The sequence below is a fragment of the Salvia hispanica genome, chromosome 6 (assembly GCF_029641045.1).
Source record: "Salvia hispanica isolate PSC_SH4W2 chromosome 6, Shi_PSC_v1, whole genome shotgun sequence".
NCBI classification, from domain to species: Eukaryota; Viridiplantae; Streptophyta; class Magnoliopsida; order Lamiales; family Lamiaceae; genus Salvia; species Salvia hispanica.
In genome coordinates this window covers 5,418,760-5,441,679 of record NC_142697.1, presented here as the reverse complement: position 1 = coordinate 5,441,679, position 22,920 = coordinate 5,418,760, and the positions used below count along the sequence as shown (strand labels likewise).

General features: G+C 36.4%; 1 protein-coding gene and 1 pseudogene across 1 annotated transcript; one reads left to right on the top strand and one right to left on the bottom strand.

Moving 5' to 3' along the window:
• Positions 1–865: 865 nt before the first annotated feature.
• Positions 866–1,877, top strand: LOC125206145 (secreted RxLR effector protein 161 pseudogene; annotated as a pseudogene).
• A 3,937-nt stretch (positions 1,878–5,814) lies between these two features.
• On the bottom strand, positions 5,815–6,550 carry LOC125208056 (EPIDERMAL PATTERNING FACTOR-like protein 9). The gene is made up of 3 exons (XM_048107604.2): positions 6,299–6,550; positions 6,154–6,224; positions 5,815–6,083 (listed from the first exon to the last, which is right to left on the bottom strand). The coding sequence occupies exons 1-3, from the start codon at positions 6,360–6,362 to the stop codon at positions 5,925–5,927; spliced, it is 294 nt and encodes a 97-aa protein (XP_047963561.1). The 5' UTR covers positions 6,363–6,550; the 3' UTR covers positions 5,815–5,924.
• Between the last annotated feature and the right edge of the window lie 16,370 nt (positions 6,551–22,920).

Here is a 22,920-nt window from a genome sequence, read left to right as displayed (position 1 = left end):
GAACTGTACTCCAATATCAGTGTGGGCTGATCTTACCAGAATACTTGGACTTAAATAAAGAAGACAGAAGAAATCCTTCTTCGAATAGGAGAAAATTTCGAGCCCCTCTGGGATAGAGAGGGACGAAAATTGTAGTCTAAAAATTGTGTCTTTTTCTGTCTCCTTTATTCTCCTATTTATATTAAGTTCCTTTTGGGCCCAGACAGGGATCTATGGAAGGTTTTGGATATGGGCTCATTCAATTTACTTTTTACTAATTATATTGAACCCACAATTTAATATAAGCTTTAATTGGAATATTACGAGCAGCCACTACAGAAGTAATATTGAACTCTCCTCATCCAAATCCGAAATTATAAGGACTTTGGATCCGTTCAGTGCTATACCACACCAATGTCATCTTATTTCAGTAAGGCTTAGAAATATGCAGACTGACATTGCAACCTTTCACGATAGGTAGTCTAAGCCTATCTAGGTTGTGAAATTCTTCTTTTTCTTTTGCAAAGCATTGCATAGATCTGACCGTGTTACCTTAAAGTGGACGCCGCCCACAACCGGTCTACTAAAACAAACACTTAGACTTTGTTAAGTTAACTTATACATTTAAGCATGCAATTAACATCCATTAAATGTAAAACATAACAACATTATGACAAAAATAATCTGTTTTATTCTTTGGAAAATAAAATAAGAGTTTTACAGTATTCAATCACTCGAAACGTGATTTCTAGTATACAAACTCTAAGAGAAAGATCTAGGGGATGCTTAGAAAATTCTTGGCATATGCATTGAGAGAGATAGGAAAACTTGCTCTCTTGTTCTGCATCAGGAACCTTATGTGTACAAAGTGTTGAAGAAATTTAACATGTTTGATGCTAAACCTGCCTCTGTTCCCCTTGCTGCTCATTTTATGTTGAGTAAAGATTTATGCCCTAAGTCTCAGTTTGATATTGATGCCATGAAGAAAGTCCCCTATGCTAATGCTATTGGATCAGTGATGTACTTGATGGTTAGCACTAGGCCTGACATTGCCTATGTTGTGTCTTGCCTTAGTAGATATATGGCAAATCCTGGTTCTGTTCATTGGGAGGCTTTGAAGTGGCTTCTGAGATATCTTAAGCACACTGCCAAGTATGGGTTGTGTTACTCTAAATGTAATGATGGTGTTTTACTAACTGGTTTTGTGGATTCCAACTATGCAAATGACAAGGATAAGAGGAAGTCTACTACCTCCTATGTGTTCACTGTGTGCAGGTCATGTGTTAGTTGGAAGTCACAGCTACAGTATATAGTGGCCTTGTCTACTACTGAGTCAGAATATATTGCTATCACTGAGGCAATGAAAGAGGCTGTATGGTTAAAGGGAGTTCTCTCTGAACTTAAGTTTTTGAATAATTCTCCTACTGTGTTTTCTGATTCCCAATCTGTCATTCAATTATGTAAAAACCCTATTTTCCATGATAGGACAAAACATATTGATGTGAGATTTCATTACATTAGATATATTGTTGAAAAAGGTGAAATTTTTCTTCAAAAGGTGCACACTGATAAAAACCCTGCTGATATGGGAACTAAATGCTTACCTGTTGATAAAATGCTCACTTGCATTAGGATTTTGCATTTTGATTGTGGTTAGCATGTGCATGTCCCGGGGGTAAGTCCTAGTTACTCTGTGAGCCTTGGCTCTTTGAGATCACTAGGCATGAAAGACCTACAAGACCAGTTGGTTTGCCATTGGTGACCTTCTTGTGATCTTGTTAGGCAATTCTTTGGTTATTTCCTTGACTAATGAGTTTTATGCTCTCTGGTGTCAGGAACTAACCTTGTGGGCCATGATGAGAAATGCCTTAGCCTTTAGCCCGAGATTGGTTTCCTAGAATAAGAGTCCAAGGTGGAGTATGTTGAATATATGTGGACTCTTATTGCTTGGGCCTGATTTAATTTGTGTCTGGGCCTTTTATCCTTACTGGACTTGGCCCAGAAGCCCAACTGCTTCCCCTTCTCACCTGGATGGCTGTCACGTGCCTCTTCACTTGGATCCTGCTTCCTGGCCGTTGGATTGAGGGCTTGTGTGGTGTGTTTTTTTATGTGAGAGTGTGAGCCGTTTCTATTCTCATTCTACACACTTCTCTTTCTCTCACTACTCACTGAAAACTCTCTGTCTTCTCTCTGCTTCTCTGATGGCTTCTCCGGTTGATTCCTTGAGATTCTTCACCACTCTTGTGTGATTAATCTGGTGTGAGTTGTTGAGAAGGCAACTTCTTCGGTTGCTTAGTGTTCGTGAGAAAACTAGGGTTTCTTCTCTGAGTTTGGGTGTGGTGAGCTAATCCGGTGTGAAGGGGCGGTGCAGTGAAGGTAGTGACGGTGTGAGGGTAGACTCCAGTCGATTCATCGGTGCTCCCTTGGATTCTGTTCTAGTTGAATAGATCTGGGCTATGTGGCGGGTTCTGAGCCATATTTTGTGATCTATTCTGCTTTGCTTTGTTTTCTCTTGTTAGTAGTTGTTTAAGGTCCGCAAGGATCTTGTGTTGTTATACTAACAAGTTTCTTGAGTGTGTCAGGTGTACCAAGAGGTCAAGATTACTCAAGAACCCTACCTAGAACTAGTTACTGTAATTGTAATAGTTGTGAGGGATTTTCTTTGTAATCTGTTGTACTTATCAGTCGCGTGGTTGGAGTTTGACTGAGCTCCCTTAATGAAGAACAAAGAGGTCTTGGTAATTAGTGAATCCGTCCTTAGTCTGATCCCTACAGTGGTATCAGAGCCACGGGGGGACTAGGACGGCACGCCAAGTCGCTTAAGTAGGTGGGCAAGTGGAATCCTCCTTATTGTCGGTCATGTCTTCATCTTCTGTCATGTCCACCAATTTGAAGGAATAATATGTATAAAGAAATAATTTGAAGAGAAATAATAAGAAGATGAAAAGATTGTTAGGAGAGAGGGGAACAACGGTTTCTCTTTTGGAGAGAAACCGTGAGAATTATAAACTTATTTAATTCTTTGTTTTTATTTATAATGAAATACTCCACACATATTTATAATATGCATGGTACAAAAAGGTCTCTTAAAATAAGGGAACTAAATCAAATCCTAACAAATTAACTAAAATATAATTCTAACTTATGGAAATAAATGATAAAAATAATACAAACTATATACTAGATTCATGGATAAAATTTGATGATATGGAAAAGATATTCGTATCAGTCCTCTTACCTAATATAGAAAAAATCAAATGAGACTAAACCTCTCTTTCTTCTACATAAAATTATTTTCACCTCTCATTCTCTCTAGATATTTAATCACGATAGTGATTTCCCCAACATCGGCGAATCACAATATCCCCCGTGCGGGACGCAGTTCCCAGCGGGAGTTGTGGGGCAAATGTCGGTGGCAGTGGCAACATCGGCGGATGGGAAACGCCGGCGGAAGGGGAGGCAACACCGGAGGTACTTGGGGCATGGGTGGCGGCTGCAGCAACGGCGGAGGAAACGCCGGCAGTGAGAGGGCACTACTATATTTTAAAAATAAGTACAATAGATAAGAAGTGTAGAAGATTCACTTTGCCAAATTCGTGCAATTGGACATATACGAAACATTATTCGTATTCGTGAAACCACAACTTCAGTGGCAGAGCAAAATTCAATCACGGCGACAGAAAACCTGATTCTCGATTCCTATGGTAGGACACCTTGTTCGGATTAATTCTTTAGTTCTAGCCTAACAATGGAATTCCATTTTATAGTGAAGGACTTTTTTGTTCTTCATATTTAGTGAGCGACGAATGTTGCTCATGCGTTTTTGTTGACTATGCATAAAAGTTATGTGTTTTTGTATTTTAATTAAGCGACGCATGAGACTCATGGCGTTTTTACGAACGACGCATGTGCCTCATGTGTCTTTTACTAAAGCAATTTGTGTCTCTATTTCCTTCTCATCTCCTTCGCAAATTACGCAAATAAAACTCACAACTCTCATTTATAGAATAGAAAAATCGGCCCAACTAAATAAAACAAATTCCAGTTTTTTTATTCTAGCCTAAACTATATTGGCCCAAAAAAAGGAATTAGTCAACACTCCCATTTCATTTGGCCCAACCTATTAATTGGTCAAAAAGGATTTGAATATATAGAAAAAGTAAAATTAACTAAATCAAATATTTACTCTCCCAAATCACACGCATAATCTCTCTCCCACATTCCTCGATTCAGCTTCTGTTTGGTCTCCCTAGAAACAAATTCCCCAAGTTTGGTCTCCCAGACTTTGTATTTCACTTAATTGGACTTTAAGTATTTTATTTATATAGTTTATTATACTCTACGAAATTGAGTCGATTTAATAATGTTCGAGTATAAAGATTATCGTATTAAATTTTATAACCCCGAAAAAACGAATTTGAACATCGCGTACATAAATAATTTGTCTTGGTGTTATTCAAATCATTCTAACAATAATCTTTCCATCAATTGCGAGTCACGCATTTATGATTCACCACGAGGTCACTCACCACAAAAAGCATTTGAATCATATGCATATATCTGCATATTCTTCCTTGCACATGTAATCAGTACAGCTACAAATTTATCCTTCATATCTCGTCTCTTAATTAAACGAGATTAATTTCGTTGTTCGCACAATCAATCCACGTAATTAAATTTGTAAAATAAAACACCAAGCTTTATTTGCATTAATATTATGCAGTCATTCCACACGCCTCAGTTATTTCATTAACGACACGACATTTAAAAGAATAATTTCATTGGTTTAGGATTCGAAAAGCTGGGTGTTAGATGCTGTCTGATTTTGTATTTCTTACAGGCTATAAAACATCCTTGTTTCTCCTTTCCTTCTGTTTTTTTTATACCACCTATTTCTTCATGTCTTTCTAAGGAAATACATAGTCATAGATGTAATTGTGTGATCAGTAATGTATAGTTGATCTCCTCATTTTTATCTGCCACTTGTGTATGTTTCTACACTTTTATCAGCAAAATCATCAATTTCAAGTTTTTTTTACAAATGAAGGATTGTGGAGTGGAGTCAAGTACCCTTAATTTTCTTATGCTTCACCAGTCATTACTTATTACTGCAGTTTCAGTTATTTCTACAAGTATCTTCTGCAACAAGTGCCTTTTGGGAATGTGAGATTTCATTGCAGAAATAGCCATAAAGTTGATGCCAGAAGCTTCTCAATACAAGTGGAAAATGGGGCCTCTAGCTTTCTCATATCTTCTCCTAATGACTTGTGGTCAGCCATTTAGTGAAAAAGATAAACTGTATTCAAACAAGATTGCCCCACTTTAGGACCACTTCCATATGCCACTTGCAATGTTTATGCTTCCTTTATAACCATTAGAGACATTCTTCAAGCACCCCTCCCCACCATTATCACCATAAGTCTTGAAAGTGATGTTGCACCTGATAGATTTGTATGCGATGAATATGCGGGTTTGCACGTACACGATGTTCATTTCGTCATTAGAGGCAAAGCATACACTAAGGGGCAGTTTGGTACGGTAGATGACTCATCTATCTTGAAATTTTATGAACAAAAATGACCTTAAATGTGCGTTCTTATCATGCTTAGTTTATTTATCTTTCCTACCAATCTACCCTTTACGATTCGAAGTTGTGATGTCAAGATGATCATATTAATAATGAAGCCATTCCAATCCTGCTTGTTATACTAATAGATTCTTGAAGTAGATTATTCTAGCAAAGCACTTAATTTAAATTATTTAAAATTCTAAGATATTGTATATATCTTCAACAAATGGTTAAACAGAACCCTCAAAACAGCCGACACATAAGAATTCTGGACAAAATGAATCTATATTTTTTCAGTAGTAATAATATAGTATCAAAACATAAGGAAAGGCTGATGCTCCTACATTTGGACAAAAACTCAAAGGTGCGAAAAATTCTATCTGTGACAAACACATTTGTAATGATAAGCACTGTTTATAGGATCGTTGCCTTCAACAGGAACTTGCTCGGCTCTGCACTTAAACCGGCACCCTCTGCACTCGTTGTAGGTGCACGTTGGTGCCACCGAGCCAATCAGCAATCTTCTAGAGCCATCCTGCAATTGCCACAACAACTATGATGTCGAAACTTGTGATAAAAAGAAGAAATGTAACTTTAAGGCTTACTTGTATTCCTCCTGATGATGCAATAACATAATTTCTGCCATTTCCCGGTCCAACTCTACACCCTGTGGCATCTGCAGCATTGCCAAATATGTTAGAATTATGCGCGAGAGAAAAGCACAACGCGAAGGGGGAGAGGAGTTGGGACCTTGGATGAGGAGGGCCGCGCAGAGGAAGGCGAGGAGGAGCAAATGCTTCTCCCAAAAGGCCATAGGCGTGGCTTATCCGTAGTTGGGAGAAAGGAGATGGAGAGTGTATGTATGAAGATAGGAAGAGAGAGTGGATGAATGCTGACCATAAGGAGATAGAATTGGCTAAAATATGCAGTGCTGCTGCAAAAACAAAAGGAGGTCCCAACTTAACAGACAAAACAAAAATATTGAAATAACAGTTTGCTGGATTATTCCATGCGCCTACAAAATCTACAAATTTTTGTATTTATTTATTTTGTTGGCATCATTGTAGGGAGGAGATTCATATCTTTCATGAAAGAATTCACCAAATTATTCATTTGACTGAAATAAGTTTTGCTTTATTATTTGTTTGTGTTTCTAATCTTGCATGTGCTAGTATGATTTTTTTTTTTGTTGTTGATATAATGATAAGATCTCATGCAGTGTGTTGATGCTTCAAATTGTATGTGTGAATATGAAGCATTGATAAGCTTGAATATGGTAGAAGATAGAGCCAGAAGCAGGGGCCAGCCTAATTTTTAGGGGGGTGGGACCCACTAAAGAGATAAGAAATTGTGGGATGAAATCTCTTGGATTGATAAACTTTTGGAAAATAATGGTTTAATATTTGGATTAGTTATCCTTTTTAACAAAATTGTCCCCGACATGTAGATATTTTCTTCCGAAAATTCAAATTTTAGTCTGAATAGAATACGTGACTGGTGCAAAATAAAAAAACATATACTCCTTCCGTCCAAAATCACATACCAACACCGAGCAGAAAGTGAAATGTGCTCAGTCGAGTATAGCGGTATCAAATATGGAAGATTTGACAAGAGCCGAGATAAAAAGTAAGGAGAGAAAGATTGAAGAAGAGTGGAGACTAGACTCTCAGGCATCCCTTGATTCCCTTTTATTGTTTACAAATAATTATAGAATTAGTTTAGATTCTTGAGTTATATTATGATTGTTAGTTATGATATACAACAATATTTGTTTTTACGAGTTTTATTTTTCATTATTCCAATATGTACCATTTCTTCATGTCTAAAATTAATGTGAATAAATGTCTAATCATATACGTTTAACGTTATTATAATGCAATAAAGATCTATCATTTTATGTTCCATTTTTAGTGCAATGAAGTGATATGTGGTGATATTATTTTTATGGTAGAAGTGTTAAAGAAGTCCATAATCTCATTTTCATTAGATGTTATTTTAGCTTTTGTAGTGAAATCCAATAATTTTCTATTTTGTACTATACGACTTGAGTGCATTAAAGCGTTCCCCATTGAAACTGAAAACAAATAAATTAATAGTAATGGTTATTATTATTAATCAATTATAGCTGTGTCAAAATGTATTTTTTTTTTTTTTTTAATAATTTTGATATTTTGAATATTATAAGTCGGGGATTAACTATTAATTTGTTAGAAAAAATTATTTGTGTTTTCGTAGTATAGAAATGTAAAGGTTTGTCAAAGGTATTTTTCACAAGTGCCTAGACTTGATGTACTCTTATTAAATTGTTAATTGACAATATTAAATATACAAATATAGAAAGAAGTTAATTCGTGCATCGCACCGCACGAGGGTTAATACTAGTAATAATAATATAGTTCAATTACCTACTAACACTATTTTAACTAACCTTTTATTCATCTATGTTACTTTATCATTTATGCATTAATTCTCGTACCGTCCCAAATATGTCTTTACTCTTTATCTCGGCTCTTATGAAATCTTCCATATTTGATGCCGCTATACTTGACTGAGAACATCTCACTTTCCGCACTGTGGATGCTTGGTTGCTCGGTGTTGGTCTGTGATTTGTAGGCTTTGTTAGTTGTTTTTCTGCTATTTTTACTAGCTTTTATTTCCCCTTTTCTTTTGTTGGACCTTTGCTCACCTTCTATGGTTTGAGCCTTTCTTAAATAAATAAATAAAAAACAGAAATTTAGATTGAAAAAATTTGTTAGGTGAATATGTATTTATAGAGAGATCAGTATAAATGTGCTAACATTATTACATTAATTACCGTTCCTTTGAATATTGGTGCATTAATCATTTTTTATTACATTTTAAGTGTAACGTATTGGAATATGAATAGTCTAGCCTATTTTTTTATGCATGTTTATAGTTCTTCTCGATAAAGATTTTATTTTTATGACAGAATTATAGCCAAATATTTATTAATTATAAAGATTATATTTTATTCAGCACGTTTAATCACCTAAAAATAAGATTCTTCATATTATAATTTATTGTGCCATCAAAATAGCTAAATCCTAAATCCTTCGTTCTACCTCAGTTAATAGTTATGAACTAATGTTTATATGATAAATAATCAATATTAATTGTATGAAGTAACGCATATATGAGAACTAATAATGAATAAAACCATGATTAGGAATATTAATATTTTACATTGTGACTACTAAGAAGTAACGCATGTATGAGTAGTACATGTGAATATGTAAATTTATATTAATTACAATAGCACCCAAAATTTATAAATATTTTAAAAAGCAGTCCAAAACTCATCCTTTATATATGTATAGATTAGTGTTTAATGGTGAATTAGTGGTATAAATTGTAAATAAATTGATATATGTGATGAGTTTAGTTGAATTATTCATAAAAGAAAACAAGATAATTTTATGGGATGAAAAAAAAGGAGTATTATTATTAGTATGTAAACCGGTAAACGTTGGAAGTGAAACAATGTTGATTAGATGATAACTTAATTTAATACCTTCTGTACTTCAATTTGAGATAGTTGGGTTATTTAATTATAAATCTAATATAGAACTACTTGCTTAGGACATTTTTGTAAAAGGGTCAATCTTCTAATTATAATTACGCTTGATTCTTTTAATTAACCAATTAAACTGTAATTATTTTAAAATATGACGAATCACTAAAATTTAAAAAGAATGCAAGAATTATAAAAGAAAACTGCGCAATCAACTCTCGTGGTGAAAAAACCCAGTATCCGAAACTGGCCTGCTTTACTAAATTCGACATGGAAATTAATTACTGAAATAAAAAGAAAATATGTGAAAAAACACTAATGTGGAATCAAAATAACTTTGTCTGAGGGTAGAAAGGAAATGAAATAATGGCTTCTCTGATCACGTGATCAAGTCGACTCCGACGGCGTGTGGTCCTTCAACCTCACGCGTGCCACAGGTTGAGTGTTTGGAGCTTCTTTTCGCATGTTTAATATGTTAAATTTTTTTACACATTGGTTAAAAACCATCCATGATTAAGCTTATCTCTTGTTCGATCGAATTTTTGTAAAATGCTTGGCCTGTGACAGTGTATTTTAGTTCGCCTGCATACTGCGAAAATTAGTATGTAGTGTATCTTAGAATAAACCCTCTCACCTTCACCTCTACGGCTAATTTAATTCTACACAATTCATATTGTTTGTGGCATATTTCACATTGTATCTCACTATTATTTTATATAATGAACCAAACTCCACTTTTATGAATAACTAGTGTTAGCACCCGTGCTATGCACGGACCAAATAATTTTTGGCTAATGAACACAAATTGTAAACAATAAATTTTTTTTATCATTATATATACTTTATAAAAAAAGAAAATGATCATATAGTCCTATTCTAAAAAAAAGATTTTCTATTTGTAACAAAATTTATTACATTTGTGATTTATGAGAAGAAACCAAAATTGCTCAAACAACTTAGATCGGAAGATATTGGGAGTGTGAGTAATGAAGATAAAATATTTTTATAGAGTGGAAAATAGAAAAAAAAAAAAAAAAAAAAAAAAAAAAAGAGAAATTAGAAAATCGTACAATGACAGATTATAGTTCGGACTATACATAGGGCAGGTGTATGGGCGAGGCTTAGGACGGCCATCCGCAATGGTGGATTATAGTCGAACCGCCCCATTGCATGCTTGCTTAGTCCGGGCTATTTTCCACTACATTGCTTATGCCCTACCTATTTAGATTTTCAAATATATTTCATTTTATCTAGAAGTCTCTAAGATACTATTACTACAATTTTACATACCACATGGTAAATATCAAAATCTTATCACTAAAATAAATGACCTTAAATAAGGTATTTTATCGAATCATAATATACTTTTTAAAATATTTATATCATAATTAAATAAGGTATTTCATCTAATGATTTCCTCCAAATAAATTATGTTTATTTTTAATCGTTAGTCTCACAAGACGCCATATTATCATTTTTGTCCACCTCAATTATGCAAGTAAAATCATCATTTACATTGATATAAATCTTAAACCAAAAATAAATTATTCTTCCATCGAACAATAACAATGAAGTTGCATGTCATCGATTTACATAACAGTAATTTTTATATCTAATATAAATTTTATGATTGACGCCTTAGCAAAGAAAAAAGGTGCAAAAGTCATAAAAAAAAATAAACTTAACGTGATTCTCCTTATAATAAGTTGAAAATAGATTTGAACTAAGAAATTTCATACCATTTCAAAATATGGTTGGTTTCAAAACATACCTATTTTTTTGTCTATATTAGGATTTCCAAATCAATTTGTTGGATAATATAGACAACATTATATGTAGGGATGTCAATCGGGCCGACCCATCGGGTTTCGGGCCAACCCTACTCGGGTTGCGGGTCAATCGGGTCCGGGCTTGCCGGGTTGTGATTTCTTTCGGGTTGTAAAAGTTCGGCCCTAACCCTAAAAGCTCGGGTTTCGGGCTAGCCCGGCGGGTTAATCGGGTTGCTACCGATAAGGTTAAGGCTCGAACAATCCAATAAATCATGATGAAAATTAGTTATATTTATAAAATATAAAATATTTAATTATGATAAATTTGATATATATGCTTAAACTCAATCATAAAATACTAATATTTGTGATATTTCGTGAAATTTTAATGCATGTTAAAAATTTTAATATTCTTTTAGTGAGATTAATTTATATAACAATTATTATATTAATAAAAATTCAATACATAATTTATATATTTACCATAAAATTGAAAGTTATCTTTTTTAGTTATCTATGTCATAAAATTAGTCAACGAAGTGTCGAATTAGGAGTAAAAAATGAAAAATGAAAATTTTACCGGGTTACCGGGCCAGCCCATCGGGTTTTCGGGTCTGGCCCTAACGGGTTGCGGGTTAATCAGGTGCGGGCTTATCGGGTTTTATTTTTATCGGGCTAGAAATTTCCGACCCTAACCCTACAAATTTAGCGGGCTATTCGGGCCAGCCCACTGGTTGCGGGCTACATTGACATCCCTAATTATATGTATACATCATTTATAACAACTATTCTAATTTTAATATTTAAAAATATACTATATTGTAATAATAGTTTACGTGTTGTGCTCATTAGCCGAAAATTATTTGGTCCGTGCGTGCTAACACTAAATCTAAATCTAAATCTAATATAAATACAATAAAAGCTCAAACAAAACGCAAACTGGTAGTATTGATGGGGATTGGTGCCCCTTGCATAGCGGAAGACTTGTACAAAACAAATAAATCAGACGTAGGATCTATTTGACCGATTATGCGATTAATCAATTCACATGTTAAACAGATAATTGCATGCCGGAACGCAAATAATTCATGCTCAAAGAAAGTAAATCCTAAAACATGAATTCTACGGTTTAGAGTTACCGATTTGATTCTCAAAAGAATCGTCGATTGCTCGCGCCTTCTCCACGTGATAATCTTCAATACTAGACCACAGATCTTCTCTCTGGTTCCCGAACTGTATCTCGATATCAAGGTGGACTGATCTTATCAAAATACTGGGACTCGAATAAAGAAGACAGAAGAAATCCTTATCCAATTATGAGAGAAATTCGAACTCCTCTAGGTAGAGGGAGACAAAAAATATGAGTAATAATGAATGAATGATTTATGTCTCCTTTATTCTCCTATTTATATTAAGTTTCTTTTGGGCCCAGACAGGGATCTATGGAAGGTTTTGGATATGGGCTCCCCCAATTAGCTTTTTACTAATTAAATTGAACCCACAATTTAATACAAGCTTATATTGGAATATTACGAGCAGCCACTACAGAAGTAATATTGAACTCTCTCCATCCAAATCCGAAATTACAAGTAATCCGGGTTTCCACTTTGTTTATTATTTATTTTCCGCGCTTAAGATATAAATGTCCATTAATTAATCAATGTCTGCTATGGACTTAATTAATGAACATCTTATTAATTCCAAGAGTAGACTTAGCAAGAAACATTTATTTATTATTCATAGAGTAATAAAACTCCAACTGGCCAGTTTTCCGAATAATAAAACCCTGTTCGAGCTCCTCTTTAGGACATTATCAAACGAGACTCACCTCGCGCACGTTTCAACATAATAGCAATCCTAGCACCGCTAGATATTAATCACCACTACCCAATATATCAGGATTATTGGGTTGCGAAAAACCTGCACCATTTGATAAGTCAAAGTAGTGCATAATCAATACCGTATGCTCAATGCTAACATATGTAGATTAAGAAATAGTATTTTATCAAGACCTAGTCTTTCAGTAGATAGCATAAAGACACGTCTTGCTGTTAGATCCGTTCAGTGCTATACCACACCAATGTCATCTTATGTCAGTAAGGCTTAGAAATATGCGGACTGACATTGCAACCTTTCACGATAGGTAGCCAAAGCCTATCTAGGTTGTGAAATTCTTCTTTTTCTTTTGCAAAGCATTGCATAGATCTGACCGTGTTACCTTAAAGTGGACGACGCCCACAACCGGTCTACTAAGCAAAAGACTTAGACTTTGTTTACTTCTTATGCATTTAAATGTTTTTAAAACATCTTATAAATGCACAAGCAAACACAATGTAATAATAATAGTGATTCTATTCGTGCGAGACTGCTCAAATAATACTGAATCGGGTTAAAAGTGGATTGTAGAGTTTTACGTATACAAGCAAGATTCTATTCGCGCGAAACTTGCTCGAAACATGCTTTTCAGTATACCAAACCTAACAAGTATTTCATTAAACCCTAAAAACAAAATCAGGGCTCTGCTTCTCGCTACTTCCACCCTCTTCCCGACACTCAGGCCGGCGCTGCGCCGCCGTCCGCCGCCTTCCTCGCCCCCCGTCCCGTTTGCCTCGTCTCTCGCCAACGCTAGTTCCCCCCTGAATCGCCAGCACCCCAGCTTGCCTCGCCGGCGCTCGTTCCAACCTTCCTCGTAGGCACTCCTTCCGCTTGCCTTGTCGTCCACACATCGGACCCTGTCTCGCCGTCAACACCTCGCTGAAACGCCTCTCCGTCCACCGCTCTGCTTCGCCGCTCCCCTGCTTCACCACAGCCGGCCCGGCTGTTTGGAGTACCACTTTCTTCACATCCTCAAGATTCAATTTTTTATTGTAATATGATAGCTTATGATAGTTGTTGTAAATGCTACAACAGTATTTATAATTGTTAAACTTCTTTAGTAAGCTATTGTCTTTCTATTTGATTGGACAGCCATTTCGCCCAATAATCAATGGCGGATCCAAGAGTTGAATATCGTGGGTTCGGAAAAAAATTGGGTATAATAGTAAAATAATTACTCCCCCCGTCCCAGATTAAGAGTCACTTTTTGCCATAAAAGTCTGTTCCAGTTTAAGAGTCACATTTAGAATTTTCCATATTTGGTCATACAATTTTACCCCATTGTTTATCAAAATTACATCAAAATGTCATTATTTACATTAAAATAAACCAAAACAAAAATAAAAATCCAAAAAGTCAAAAGGGACCCACCTTCAACCAACTCACTTCATTTATTACACACTCCACCATCTCACTTCATTTATTACACACTTCAACTCTTTTTTAAAACCCGAGCCATAACAATAAGTGACTCCTAATCCGGGACAGAGAGAGTAATTTTTAAAAATATTTTTAATTTAAGTATTTATATTCGAAAATGACATAATGTTATCTATAATATCAAATTTTAGAAAATTATAATTTTTTAAAATAATTCAAATATAAGGTTGAAATGTTAAATTATACTGTAAAAAATTTAGAAAAAAAATAAAGAAATATCACTATATAATAGTATCATTATTCAAGTACGTGTTTAATTTAAATAAATTAATTAGTGGAAATTAATTGATTAAATGGTTAAAATTGTTTAAAAGTGTAGTTAGGCCAATATCAATACATTTTTGCTTGATTAATTTGAAATACTAAAAATAAAGAAATATAGTAAAATTTTATAGTTTATTTATAAAATTTGAAATAGCACTAGATCACTAGTGTAGGAATGTGTCAATTTTTCATGGTTACACCTATTTTCTTCTATTTGAATTTATTGGAAATAAACAATGTTTAGAAGACTTTCACTCCTCCCCAGACCCCAGACGCAGTAATCCCTCTCTCCTCATTCTTGCCTTCTTAGTCTGAAAACAAATCTGAAAAAGCCTCTCTCCCTCTTTCATTCTCGCCTTCTTAGTCGTCGTTTCCATTGCCGCGATGCCACTGCCGGATTTCAAACACGGCTGCCACAACGTAGTTCCTCCTCATCTCTTGCTCACCTCGTCATCAATTCTCTGTGTTGGGTAAAAGGGCGGTGGGATGGACGCCGTAGGGTCGAAGGCAAACTTTCCGGCCGTAGTCCGGGGGCGATGGTGGGGTCGGCCGACCCCACTCGACCCCACCTGGATCCGCCGATGCCAATAATGATGTTTTGATTCTCAGCATAATTTTTGGGAAGATAAACAGAGTCCTCTATATACTATCCCTGATGCTTTACTTTTCAGCAACATGCCTTAGATATAGAAAACTTTTTTGTAATAGCATTTCATGTATTTCACTCCAGTAAAATCATTTGTTTTATTAATAGATTCTAATTCAATATTTTTTGCCCAATAGATGCGTTTCCCACCAAAATGCATTATTGTGGCAATTTGGTAAATATCCACACAACTGCTACTTTAGATAGTTATAGATAAATGAATATAAATGAACATAAATTAAAGATCGTGTTGCGGTGGACATGGGCCAGATTCCTCTGAACTCATGCATTAATAATTCTACCACGAGGCCAACATATGCGGACTAACTGAATACTCCTTGTGTCTTCTAAAAATAGAAACTATTTCCTATTTGGCCTAAAAATAGAAAATTTATATTTTAGTAAATTTCTTTCTTTCTAATGAGGTGGGAGCAATTTTCTACTAATACATTTTTCTTTCTATCTCTCTCTTATTTTACTAGTTTTGCATTAAAACTCGTGTCGTTTCAAAAGTTCTTATTTTAAGGGACGGAGGGAGTATAAGGGACAAATGAAAGTATGGTGCATGCGAAAGGCAGCAAAGAAAGCAAAGTTTGATCATCCTCTCTCAAAATTCAAAATTGTAATCATCATTGGCACCTCAAGTGAAGACACGGTCATATGCAACTAAAGTGATACCAGCCAGCTATAGCCTATAGGCATATTCTTGTGAGTGGAAGAAAGACTTGGGATAAATTGAGACAATTTTGATTACATTTTGGTATTTTCTAATTATTTTCTGATGCTTCCAACTGCATCGTCATCCCAATGTTTATTCAGGACCTTTTACTAAAGTGGCTTCAGATCACAATGTGTTGTCTTCTATTGGGGTATAACACTTCCCACAGAGGCTATAAGGCTTTTCTCAAGATTGGTAAATCTGTAATTCGTAGAGAGATTCTCTTTGATGAATCAATTTTTCCTCTCAAATCATTCTCACTTACATTTCATGATATCAATTCTTCATCTACCTATCTCATTTGTTTTCCTCCTTTTGTCACTGCTCCAGCCTTCTCCAAATCCCCTGATATCAATTCTTCTCCTCATATTGCTTCCCATGTTTCTCCATTTCACTTTCATGTCACTGTTTTTCCCCACAATACTCTGATATCAATATCTTGCCTTCTGACTCACTCTCATCTTTTTCTCCTGCTATTTCCACTCCTTTCGCATCTCATTCCTTCTTCGACGATCCCAGAAAACATCACATGATCACTAGAGAAAAATGTGGAATTTTTAAGCCACACTTTTTACCACTTCCACTCTTGCTCATGTCATGATAATCTCTATTTTATTATTCCTCATTCCATCAAGGTTGTTTTAGCCTTTCCAATTTGGTTTGCTGCTATGAACGAAGAATTTATGACCCTCCTCGGAAATAATACCTAGACCTTCACACTTATTAATCATCCTAGAAAGAACCTGATTGTACGTACTTAGGTTTTATTGAATTGAAAAGCATGTTGATGGATCGATCCAATGCTAGAGATAAGGCATGACTTGTTTTTCACGACTGGTTTTGATTTTCTTAAAACATTTCAGCCCAGTTGTTAAACCAAACTCCATTAGACTCATGTTGATTATTGTTTTGCTTTCAAATGGTTTATTCGCACCTAGATATTAGCAATGTCTTCTTACATGGTGATCATGGTTTTGAGCAATGGTCTCATCAACGTTTTGTTTCCTTTACCATTCAAGCTGCTGTTCTTAATCTTGGTCTCACTTAGTCCAAAGCCGATACGTCATTGATCTTTAGTATCAAAAAGTCTGGAGTCAAAAGAAGACATATTACTCTATCTGTAACATCCCGGATTTTAGAACTCTAATTTTTTAGCCCTAAAATTAATTGTTGATGACGTGGCATCGAGAATGCTTTTATTTCATGAGTTGATATGGTCAATTTGAGTTAGGGTTTGTGTTGAAAGTTTGAAAGGTCAAACCTATTTAATTTAATGATGTGGCATGTGATATATTAAGTTATGAGGCTATGTGGCAATTTAATTGTTTATGGGTGAGTGAGAATATTAGAGAAAATTTCCATAAATACTTATCACCCTAATTCTTGTAATTTTCGAACCCTAGACCCCTTGGAGAAAGAATTTCTATTTTTCCGGAATTTATTTAATCCTTGGGATAATTATCCAAATTAAATTCCAAGAGCCAATTATTTCCTTGTTTAGAGATGGAAAAATCGAGCCTCCTTATTCTCCTAGTGATTTTCGAAAATCACTATAATTGGGAAGGAAGGAATTGTTTTATTTTATTTGATTCCTTACTTGATTTCCTTCCATACCTAAAATTTAATTATTCTACCAAATCTTTCCATACTTCAAGAGATCTTGCCTTACTTTATTTTAGTCAATATTCAAGAAATTCATGCCTTATTTAAAAGGCATAGAAATCGCCCCTTACCTTGCTTCATGGAGGATTTTCCTTATTTTTATTTTGCTCCATGATATTTTATTCTATATGGAAAAATACCAAAACAAAATCTTGGCTTTTTGGAAGGCCTAATTTTCGAAAATACCATGCTAGATGCCTAGCCTATTTTTTTGTTAATTCTTCTTCCCTACTTCACAATATTATTTTATTTATTTATTTAATTGGGAGAATGAGATCTTACCAAATATTCTATTCTAATTACCTAAAGATCTTGTGGAACTCTATAAATAAGAACCAAAACCCCAACCCTAGCCCCCATATTTTCGGCCCTCTCCCTCACATACACTCTCTCAATTTTTCTTCTACATTACTCCATTAATCCTTCATCCTTTGAGAAGAAATTGACGTTTAATCCAAGAACTTTGAAGAATCAAGGCTAATACTTGTTTTCTACCGATTGTTTTTCGCTAAAGAGGTATTTTTGTTTAAGAGTTATGTTTGTTCTTCTTCTACCTCTTCTTTTCTTCTTCCAACCGATTAATCGGTCTTCTTGAACCCTCATGCATCTTAGTCGAGTGAAAGAGGGATAAAAAGGGATGTGGGAACGTGTGTATGTGTGTGTGCCGAGTGTGTGTGTGGCGTGTGTGTGTGTGTACCGTGTGTGTGTGTGTGTTGTTGTGTGGTGTAGTGTGTGTCTGATAGTTAAATAAAATGGTGTGATAAACATGATCTTGATTAATTAGTAATGATAAGATAAATCGTTGGGAAGAGGGAAAAGTAATGAGACATGCATGAGTAAGAGTAGTATTGAACCTAATTTGTGATATGTGCCTATGTGATTAAAAGGTGAAACTTTGGTTGCGAAGCCGGATAACGGAAAAGCGAAACTACTTGAAAACTAAGCAATCGAGGTGGGCTTTACTCTTAAAACTCTCTTTTATTTTGTCAAAATGTTATTCCGTGTTATAAGGGTGGTTTAACTGTTATGCCATGCCTATGTTTGTTTTAATGTGATTGTTGGATATGCTTATACGAATTCGGGTCTGAGTATGGGCCGCAAGCCCTACCAGGCTGTGTACACAATGGGATCGAGAGCCGTCCTTGCTAGTCGGCCGGTCTCGTGGGCGAAAAGTGTGGCCACACTTTCGTCGCACCATGGAATGATTGTTAATTGATGAGAAAATGGGAGGTTATTTTGACTGGCCAGTCTATGAAAATATATTTTTGTGATACTCGTGATATTCCTTTTATAACTGCTTAAAACTCGAGTTCACTTGGTAAGGGTGGCATAACTTATAAAATGTTTTGGCAACGAGCTCACTGAGTATTTCAAAATACTCAGCCCTGCATGTGTTTTCCTTATGTGCAGGTTGAATGACGACGAGTGGTGGCGGGTGTTGAGCAGATTAATGAATTAAAAAGGATATGTTGAACTTCAAGCGTAGTTGTGTCTTCATACATAGCTATACTTTCTCTTGGTCGTTTTCCGCTGAATTTTTTATATACTTTAGAATTTCTTTTTGGAATATTTGCATCTTGCCTTCGGTTTGATGCCTTAGTCTTTCCTTGTGACTTTGACTTGGAGATGATGTCGTACTCTCGAGATTTTGATCGTGATTTATGATACTTTTCTTTCCTCTAATCATCTAGGTTAAGTTGTTGCATTTAATACTCTGATATCTCTTTAAATTCTTTTGGTCAATACTCTTTAAATGAAACCCTAGCCTATGTTTACTTCTTTGGAGTCGGTTTTGGGTAGCAGCCGCCGCATTTATTGTACCCTGGGAGGGCGGGCTGTTACACTATCCGTCCTACGATATGAGACACATTTGGTATGCGCACGGGTTTTAAGAAATGTAAAGAATAGTGAGTTGAAAAAGTTATGGAATATGTGGCCCAGCTTTTTGTAGGAATCAGATCCACAAATTCACTAATTACTGTCCCTCTTTTGTATTACACCGCTACTGAGATGGCTAATCTCAGAAGGAACAAGCCAAGTACAAAAGAAGACTCAAGATTACAAGTAATCTAAGTACTGACTACACTAATCGAAACTTTAGCTTTTAGTCGGTCTTCTACCAAACTTAACCTCCAAGAGTCATCTGATTGTGTACCTGCACACTAAGTAGAGGAATTAGTACAGCAAGACAAGATCCCTGAGGATCTAAACGCAAAGTGAAAGACAAGGTAAGAAATCAGAGATTTGGACGAAATGGCTCAAGTCACAGTTGTGACTACACTAGGTCTTGGACCTCCCCAAATCTCAACTGCTTGTCACAAGGAGAGAACCGTCGAATGGACTGAACCATCAAAGATATGTGAAACCCTAGATCTCACCGACTACCGCACACCACGACCAACTCAACACGCGAACCAACACAATCATCTTGTATCTTAGCCTCGCAACACAGGATCTCTCAAGAACGTCACCAATCACACATCGATTTAACACTGAAGTCAGATCTAACACCAGATTTGAAGATGACCGGCGATAACCCCATGAGAGAAGAGAGAGAGTGTAGAGAGAAGGCAAAGCATATCACAAGAGAGAGAGAGAAGACTGAATGAATAACGGAATGGCAGGAGGCGGAGTACATAACTCAGCAAACAAGCACAACCAGGGATGGAGTCAAAATTTCTATATAGATGGGGCAAAAATACACATGAAGATATTTTAAGGATTAGAGATGGGGCATATATAGGGGATATTTTCAAAATTTTTAAAATTATGATCAAAGTAGTATAAATGATTTTTTTTTAGGTGGGGCACTTGCCCCTTGTGAGTCTAATATGGATCCATCTCCGGGTACAATCCTACATTCAACGGCTCAGACTCGTGATCCGCGTGAAGTGCACACGTGGCGGCCATCGGTGAGTTCCATTAAGTGAATAAAATGAGACAGGCTACAAAGTATCGGGCCACATATTTAATTTACAGCGGGCAACAATAGTAACAGCCCAGAGACTTATTCAATCGGTTTAATCACGTATATGGTCCAATTGATCAATATTTTTTATATTAATTTTTTAATAAATTGAGAGTGAAGTAAGTTAGTGGAACGTGAAAATACCTACTATTTATAATAAAATTGAAATAAAATTCTTATTACTTTTTGATTAATAATTCACAATTATAGTAGTACATGTTATCCTGAGTTGCGACACTTTGTTCGCGTGAAATTTAATTAATACGACAGATTGAAATCCTCTTGCATTGATGTTTCCACAATTATACAAATAAATAATCACAGTCAATCCTCAGCTAGATCCAGTACAACATCACTCATATTATGACATACTCCCTCCGTCTCGCTTAAGATGACACGTTTTCCTTTTTAGTTTGTCCCAACTAAGATGACACATTTCCTTTTTTAGTAACTTTCTCTCTCCAATTAATACACTCAACCACTTTTTCTCACTTCTATTAAAATATTCATTTTTCTTTATCTCTCTACTTTAATACTTACACCCACATTCTCTCTCTCCAATTAAACATTTTAATCAATAACTCATAAATTCCCGTGCCGGCTAAGCAATGTGTCATCTTAGCCGGGACGGAGGGAGTAATTGATAGTTACTAGTACTCCCTCCGTCCCGGAGTATTAGACTCACTTCTTTTGGGCACATGATTTAAGGAATTGATATTTAAATAGTTAAAGTGGAGAGAGTAAAGTATGAGAGAGGGAAAAAGTAGGGGAGAGAAGAGAGAAAAAAGTAGGTGGAGAATAAAATAAGATTGATGCTTTTTGCTAAAAAAGGAAACGAGTCTAATATGTTGGGACATCCCAAAAAAGAAAGTTGGTCTAATACCTTGGGACGGAGGGAGTACTACTTTTCGATTATTATTTATAAGAGCACTCCCAATGGTTTGGGGATAAACTCCCTTATTTCTCCCTAACTCCTGCCACATCAGCGCCACATCAGCACCAAAATTTATCCCCAGTTTTTAGCCAACTTTTAGCCAACCTCTGCAATGGTTTCTCCCTTATTTCTCCCTAACTCAACATTTCATTTTTACATCATCACTAATTTAATTGTTTTATTTTTATATATAATAAAGCTAGCTTATTTAATTTATAAGATAAAACAAATAATAGTAATAAAGTTCGTTGTATTAAACACGGGTACACATTACAACGAAGAAAATTAAAAAAAAAAAAAAGTACACGAATGGAAAAAAAAAATCAAAAAAAAAATTCAAAGAAAAAAAAATTCAAGGGCGGTGGGCGCGGTTTCTATTTGCCCACAATTCTTCGATGATATCGTGTTGTAGTGCTTGATGGGCCTCCTTCTGGTGTATGTCCATGAACGCCTGGAACCGTTCATGTTCGTTGTGCGGTACACCCTGGCGGGCGGACTCGGTTGAGACACCGTGACTCGATGATGCAACACTTGGGTCGTTGGTGACGTCGAGGACGCCTTCGTGTTCATCATCGATGATCATGTTATGCATGATGATGCACGCATACATGATATCGGCAATATCCCCCTGGTAGAAAAAGCGCGTCGGGCCCTTTACCAGTGCAAATCGCGATTGGAGCACCCCAAATGCCCTATCCACATCCTTGCGCGCAGACTCTTGCGCTTGGGCAAAATACCTTCTTCTATCTCCGAGTGGGCATCTGATCGTCTTCAGAAACACGGGCCATTGCGGATAGATGCCGTCAGCCAGGTAGTACCCCATGTTATGCACATTGCCATTGGCCGTGAATTCGATGGAGGGGCCTAACCCGTTGATCCGCTCGTTGAAAAGGGGCGAGGAATTGAGAACATTTAGGTCGTTGTTCGGCCCGGCTATACCAAAATAAGCATGCCAAATCCAAAGCCGTTGGTCGGCAACGGCTTCAAGAATGATGGTGGGATGCGTACCTTTGTAGCCGGTAGTGAACTGGCCTCGCCACGCGGTTGGGCAGTTCTTCCACTGCCAGTGCATACAGTCGATGCTGCCGAGCATCCCAGTGCCAATCCAGTAGGAACTGGCAGTCAGCTGCGTCCGGCGAGCGAAGGTAGTGCTCCCCAAATATCTCTCGCACGCCCTGACAGAAATTCTTCAGGCACTCGTTGCTAGTCGTCTCGCCGCATTGCAGATACTCATCGAACATGTCGGCGGACCCTCCGTATGCCAACTGCCGGATGGCAACAGTGCATTTCTGTAGGGGCGATAGTCCGGGCTTCCCTGCTGCGTCTCGCTGGAGCCGGAACTCGGGGTAACGCGCGGACAACGCATTAACAATGCGCAGGAAGAGGGAGCGGCGCATTCTGAACCGGCGACGAAATACATCTGCCGGATAACGTGGTTCCTCCGCGAAATAATCGGCGAACAGCCGATCGTGCGCACCAGTGTGGTTGCGAGGGATGTATCGGCGCCGCCGGCGGATTGGCCGTTGGGGGGGTGGCTGCTGCATTCGAGCGATCTCGCTTTGTA